This window comes from Gymnoscopelus microlampas (assembly GCF_963454915.1).
Source record: "Gymnoscopelus microlampas genome assembly, chromosome: 8".
In the NCBI taxonomy this organism is placed as follows: domain Eukaryota; kingdom Metazoa; phylum Chordata; class Actinopteri; order Myctophiformes; family Myctophidae; genus Gymnoscopelus; species Gymnoscopelus microlampas.
In genome coordinates this window covers 17,331,427-17,338,926 of record NC_139945.1, presented here as the reverse complement: position 1 = coordinate 17,338,926, position 7,500 = coordinate 17,331,427, and the positions used below count along the sequence as shown (strand labels likewise).

At 41.1% G+C, this 7,500-nt stretch overlaps 1 protein-coding gene across 1 annotated transcript in view; it reads left to right on the top strand.

Annotated features, from left to right (window-relative positions):
• Positions 1–7,500, top strand: part of myo7aa (myosin VIIAa) — a 67,905-nt gene that overhangs the window by 20,745 nt on the left and 39,660 nt on the right. Inside the window, exon 15 of the mRNA XM_084063760.1 lies at positions 559–665. Coding sequence (XP_083919886.1) covers positions 559–665 — 107 coding nt within the window. The remainder of the gene's footprint in view (positions 1–558; positions 666–7,500) is intronic.

The following is a 7,500-nucleotide window of genomic DNA, read 5'->3' as shown; positions in this document are numbered from 1 at the left end:
AACGTTTCGATGTCAGATTACATCTTCTTCAGGTCATAAAGAAATACAGGCTATGGGTGTATTTATAAACAGGTGAGAGGCAGGGGCATGCCATTCAATCAGCCAATGTCCAGAGGCCAACAAAAATGAGAGGTGCACCTTTCCTTTCTACACGTGGAAGATTCATCTAGTTACAACTTACTATTTATAGCATGACATCATGGGATGAATCGACATTATGATTGAATACCCACAATGTAAGGACCAAAGTTAGGCCAGTAAAAAACACAATCATGATATTAGTTGTCGCCGGGATGAATAAAATACATTACACATACCATTATTACAAATGTTAAAAAGACATTTAGGGCAGAGGGCCAACAATGTGGGAACAGACTGTTGGTTAAGGGCCAAACATGAAATGTAAGACAAACGGCACAATTTACAAAATAACAAAAACCCCTTTAGGGAGGACACAAGCAGATTGTTTGTATCTGTTTGAGTAACTGTGTGTTTGTGTAACCGTGCGTGCGTGTATGTATGTGTGCGTGTGTGTGTGTGTGTGTGTGTGTGTCCCAGGCTTCCTTGAGAAGAACAGAGACACTCTGCATGGTGACATCATCCAGCTGGTCCACTCCTCTAAGAACAAGTTCATCAAACAGATCTTCCAGGCTGACGTTGCCATGGTAATGCTAACACACACACACGCACGTACGCACACAAGCACCGTTACCTCAAAGAATAAGTGCATGACCTCGACGATAGACTACAATCTCCCATTTCCTTGCCAAAACTGGGTAGAAACAATTAGAGAGTAAAACAATAATAAACTGCTTTGCAGAATGCTAAAGTTTTCAGGACAGTTCTTCATATTGGGACATTGATATGACGTCAGAGTGCCTTTAATATCTCAAGAACAGATTCGGAGCTTCAAGTGAAAAACGCTGTTTTTCCTTTTTGAGTGGTGCCAACCACTCCTACATTTGACTTTGTCCGTGTGTCCGTATGTCCGTCCGTCCGTATGTCCGTCCGTATGTTTGAGCACGGCTGATTGGTCAAGCTTCACGTGACACGTGACAATATGTTGTAAAGTGTCACGTGACAACATATTGTTGCTGATTGCAACACAAGGATGCAACCAGTTACACTTTCAAAGGCACCACTCTCTTCACACTGGGTGTGATTTTTATTTGACAATGAGTTCCGAGATTGGAGTGCCTTTAACCACTGAAACCCCTCTAGTCGCAGAGAACTGGACTTGAGTTACAACTTTACTTTGACCACTTTTTCCATCTAAGCCAAATCTCTTCGCCAAAAATAGCTGATCTATTAGATAGATGTTCCCCCCAGAATATTGACGCTAGGGTTCAAGTGGTTAAATGATTGCACCTGCTGATGCTTCTGGTCTTCTGAACCGTAATACCCTTTACAAAATAAAGTAAATCAAAAGTAGGTGAACGTCTATGGATGCTTCGCAGCGTTGTACTTTAGAAGTGTTTTCAAAACACTGGGTCGGGACCCATTTGTGGGTTGCGGCCACATTTTTATGGGTCATGGATAAAATATTGCTTTTTTATTTCCTACGCTTTTTTTATTATTATTTCACAAGATCTACAAAAATAAAATTGAAAATAATAAAAAATTTAAATATCTAACTATTTCTAAAGAATTTCATGAATTTCAACAAAATCAAAGAAACTCCATACATTATTTAAAACATGTTTAAGAAGTGGTGAAAATTGTCGATCTACAAATTTCTCCAGATAAAAAGTGTGGGAACCACTGCTATAGAACAACTCAACGTAATGAGTGCTGCAGGTGGATAGTCCCTCTCCCTCTTCCTCTCCCTCTCCACGGCTGTGTTATTTTCACTGCATGATCTTAAACTAGCAGGGTTGGCATCAAGACAATGAAACCTTTTACTATTATTAAAACATAAATATTTGTAATGAATTATTCCAACATGTTTTAAACACACACGCACACACGCACGCACGCACGCACGCACGCACGCACGCACGCACGCACGCACGCACACACACACACACACACACACACACACACACACACACACACACACACACACACACACACACACACACACGTAACAAACAATCACGAAACACCACAGACACTAGTACTCAATACAACATAAAACAGTTGTGTTAAATAACCAAGAATGAAAATACATTTTAGTACAATAAATTGCCACAAAAAGCTAAATCTGTTACAAAATTAAAGTCAATAAAAACATTAAAAAACATCTAATCTATAAAATAAAATGAGCTATAACTGGGGGGATGGGGGAAAAGGAATGTGAGAAAAGACTTGCTAATGGCTATGTTGCAATGGTAGGAAACACATCCTCAAAATAAGACAGAAACGGTTGCCAGACCTTAACATATTTCTGGTTGGAACCCCATATTGTATATTTTAGCTGTTCAAGTTTAAGATGTGACATAACATCCTCTACCCAGCGTTTGTCAGATGGCGGCATTGCTATTTTTCAACTGAAAGGTATCAGGCGTCTAGCAAGTAATAATGAAACCTAGGTTCCAATCCTGCTTGGGTCTTCTGCCTGTTTCTCTCCCTAGACTACTCTCCTTTCCAGTTGGCCTACATCTGTCTCAATAAAGAGAAAATACAATTTATGCTTATCTTTTATGTCTAAGTGGAGTCCACACCAAGAATGATATAACTGTAAAGGTAACTAACAATAATGATGCGATGACACTGATGAACGCATTCTGTATAAACACATTGAACATGAGTCATGTGTTGAACGTGGCGCCCTGTGAAGTGGTTTCTTTTTTTTGTTATCATTTATTTAGATTTTTTTCAGCGAAACATTTAGACAAAGACACAAATTACAATACAAATTGTGTTAACATAATCATAGAAGGATTAGTTTCAGTAGACACATCATCCTATAATTCTACAAAGCTCTGTCTGTAGCTCTGCCTGTCTGTGCCCGAAATCTCTTCTGTCCGGTTCTCCTCAGTGGCTGGGGCAATTCATCTGCATTTGCACACAGCCATTGACCATTACCAAGCCCGTTTTTCGCTTTCCCCACATGTCAGCTATTTATTAGCGTGTTTGCGTTCGCTGGCTCTCGGGTTGCCAAATCATGTGTGTCAAACAAGCGCCGGTGTTGCCACATCCGTGAAACAAGCGGACCATGATGCGTGGTGCTCATATCCCCCGACTGGTATGGTCTAGTTTATAATAATACAAAAAAAACAATAAAACAAAAATTTAAATAAAATCGTGTTTCCATCGTTCATCAAAGTGATCCATCCCAATGATATGGTTCTCCACTTTCATTGTGATTTGGACTCAATTTAATTTAGATTTAGTTTTTACCCATAAAGACCTGCGGCCGGTTCTACAAATGCCTTCTAAATCAGTAATTCTCACACTTTCAAGATTCTTAAAAAATATTCAAAAATAGCATATGTACAATCTTGCAGCGCGGCATGAAAAGACGCGGTGTGTACTGTAGATCTGCTATTTTTACCAGGTGCTCGAAGAGCGCCTGAGTCTACAGAGAGACAGAGACATCGTCGACACCTAAGCGACACCTAAGCGACACCTATTTGTCATTGGCTATCCTGGCTGTCCTTCACTCCTTTAAGCCAATGGCGACACGAATGGGCAGACGGCCCGTCCTCCGCAGTAACCGCCCTCCGCTCCCCTCATTCACACTGCAACAGATGCAGACAGTGCAAGTTTACTGCAGCCTCAGGCAGGAGGGTTAGCCTAAATGCTAGCGTGCTTCATTAGACCTAGTTTGGCTATTAAGTTATTATTTGGCCATGTTCACACTGACTTCAATCTTCGCTATTGTTGGGAAGACCCGTGTGGTGTCAGGTTTGGGCGAGAAACAAGCAATCCGAAAAACAAGTAATCAGGTCTATGAAAACAATCACACACACACACACACACACACACACACACACACACACAGAGCACCTGGTAGAATATGACTTTTGTCATTTTGTTCTTGTTGAATTGCCAACGCAAAAATCTAAAATGACACTTTTACATTGTATATCGTTCTTGGTGTGGACGGCCCTCTATTGTGGACTACTGTCTTTTTACTCGCATGATTTCCATACTGCAAGATCCTGAGTGTTAGGCTTTTAGCTCTCCTTACATTGTCTTTTCTGTGTGTGCTTGTGCGTGTGTGTGTGTGCGTGCGTGTGTTCTGTTGCTTGTCAGTTTCTGTGTGGCTACTCTCCTGGTAGTACAGTGGGCCTTCCTGCTTCTGCTCTTCCCAAGGTAAAACAAAAAAAATGGAATAAAGAGAAAAATAATCGTCGTTTCACCATCCATCATCCTGTCGTTTGTTCATCTCTCCATCCATAGCTGTCTTTGGACAGGAGCAGGAAAACCTAGTTCTCATATCTTTTTGTTTTACTCTTAGAGGGGCTGTCACTAATTCTGAGTTACAGAAATTGCTTCTGAGAAGCTTCAGACATTAGGCTACTTGAAACATTTCATACATCACATTTGAGACAGGTTTGTGCACCACCAATCAAGGGGTTTGCCTTGGGATTTTAACCCATTAAGACCTGAGGCCGATTCTAAAATTGTATTAAAAAATATATATTCGAAGATTTGCAGACATTTTCACGATTTTCAAAAATAGCAGATTGGTGCCGCGCTACGAGCTTGTATATCTGCTATTTTTGAATAGCCAAAGAAATCTAATATGACTGATGCGTTCCCGGTCTTAAAGGGTTAAACTGCCAGTCATTAGTGATTACAGTCTGTTATATGATAAAAAACAAACGTCCATATCTATCTCCAATACATGAACGACAGGCAGGTGCATTTTGCGATGTAGCCTAACAAAATACAGCATGCTACAGCATAGTATTTTATTTTTAACTGAAAACTATTTGGAAATTAAGGGAACATAGAAAATGTGTACATCTTGCCTTGCACACGTAGATTAAATGCATTAAATGTGCACACTTGGTGTGTGACTGCATGCGTAAAAAAAGCAATCCATATCGTCTCCTTTGGTTTTCGACAATGTGTCATTTCATGGAAGTAAGCAGCTGCAGATTTGAATTAGAATGTAAGTTTTAATGCAGCTTGATTTCCTGAATGGCACCTGTTGACCTACAAAACTGTTTAATAAAATAGCCATCAAAATATCAGAAATAAACATTTTTTTAACTTTGCACCTACAGTACCTTTAGTTTACAAGCATTGACATACTCTTTTTTTCTACATTTACATACTGTGTTAAGAAATCTCCAATGTGTATAGGAGCTGACAAAAAAATTGTAAATTATAAAATATGTTATTGCAGTTAAAATATTTGGGTGCACCTAAATTATGTACTGGTGCAAATAAATGGAAAGAGTTAGGCGCACCAGTGCAATGTAAAAAGTTAGTTCTGGAGTCCTTGAGCTCCTAATGAAGTTTAAAGGGCTGTCTTCACGGATCACACTTCTCTTTTCCGGGTTCCACCGAAGTGAGGAGCTCCGGGTGGGTTGAAATCGAAATTGATTTATTTCACGTTAAATGCTTTGCGTAGCTCTCTGCTTACTCATTTGAAGTTAGTACCTTAATCTGAGAGGAGTTTGTGGGGCTTTCTCCATCACACACAATGTTGGAGTGACATCTAGAAGGAATCGTTATACATGTTTGCAAGGAGTTCCAAGTGGACCGCTCGGTGGTGAGGCATTTATAGTTGATACCCCATCTCTTTCGTTTGTCGGCCCACTCTGATGGGCATAGAGCCAAAGCAGATCCACTCCTGTAGAGCAGAATACAGGTTTAAAAGAGTCTCATACTTGAAGGGGGCCGATCAGCCATTTGGGGAACGTCCGGTTGACCTCTTCACCTCCTACACTCAATGAGGTTGAGCCATGTGGAATTGCCCCTTGTCATCTTCAGTGGGTATTATGCTACGGACCCATATACTGTACACATTCACTCACACACACGCAGGCACACACACACACTGCACCGTGTTCAGACGTAAATAGGGTGGTATTCTTGAGGCGTCAGCTTCTTGCGGCAGGTAGGACAGATGTGGTGAGATTGATGTAGATAATCTCTGATACACTGACTGCAGAACACATGACCACAGTGAGTAGAAACCACCAGCCTACCAGTGCCTACGATCTCTGCGTAGGCATCCATGCACACGGGACAGCTGATGGTTCCGGGCGCCATCCTGCTTCTACTGTTTCGGTCGTGTCTGTCACTTGAATAGTCCGCGTAACTCTCTGCACCTCTCCTGGTCTGGGGACCTTCGTCCCCTACCACACCACAGTCATTGTTGGTCAGGTCGACATCAGCAGGGTCTGATCCCTCACCCTGTGAGTCACCTGCAACCGGTCTATTAATCTCGTGCACCTCAAGATGCCTTCTATGACACCGCTTGCATTTGGGGGTACACATCTCTGCTTGGTGCTCACGTCCAGGGCCTGCCCTTTCGGGCTGAAGTGGGTCCAGATTACTGGTGAGTGATGTCTGTTGCAATGTAAGCGTTGGTATAACACGGATTCGGTGCTGTGACATGTTGCCTTGTGAGGCTAGCATCATGTTCGTAATGCGTAGCATGTCCTGTTGCAGTTGTTTGGTCTGCATCTGCATGTCTTGTTGCAGTTGTTTAGTCTGCAAATGCATGTCATGTCGCAGTTGTTTAGTCTTCTGTTGTATGCGTCGTATCTCGTCCCTTATCTCCCATTTAATGCTCCGGAGATATACCATATGATTCGGCAGGCAGCTGCCCTCATCCTCATCTGATGAGGTTGGTGGTGGGCTTATTTGTGGTTGCCACCGATGGCGGGGCCTCTCATCTGGTTCGAGAGTGGTCTTTCTTTGCATATTAAGCTCAAGTGGTTGCCTGAATCCTGCTTGAAGGGTCACAAAGTGGGCTATATATTCCAAAAGTGACGTAATTTGGTGAAGTCATCTGTCGGTACGGTGTCTAATGAAAGACAGGAGTAGGTGTGGGATAGTCTGATCCTTTTCTAAACATACTGAAAGTATGGTAAAGTCATACTGTGTAACTGTTATTTTTGATTTAATATTTCACTGGCATATTTTTCACAATAACCATTCCACATAGTGTGTTTGTTTCTATTTTACATCATCTTCTATAAACACTATTTTTAGTGTTTGCCCTAGAAACTCAAACCAAAACTATGAGGTGAAATGTCTTAAAATATCATCTCTTTTTACAATCCTTTGCTTGGATTTTGTGTTGAAGCCTTAAAGTCAGTGTCAGAGGTCTTCCAAAAAATCTATTTTCTTAACACACTTAATCCCTGAAATCCACCCAATCAAGTAAAGTTCATTAAAAAAAAAACATTTCAAAAAGGTTTTGTACAATATCAAACTAAAACGTCAACTAAGTGCCTCAATAAATAGGAGGGGAACATCAGGTCACAATCTCTCATCTTCCATTCATGTTCATATTTCACTGGTAAATGTTGTCTGTATTTCATTCAAACTTATAAACATGTCATAGAGTTGACTATAGCTGAAACATGC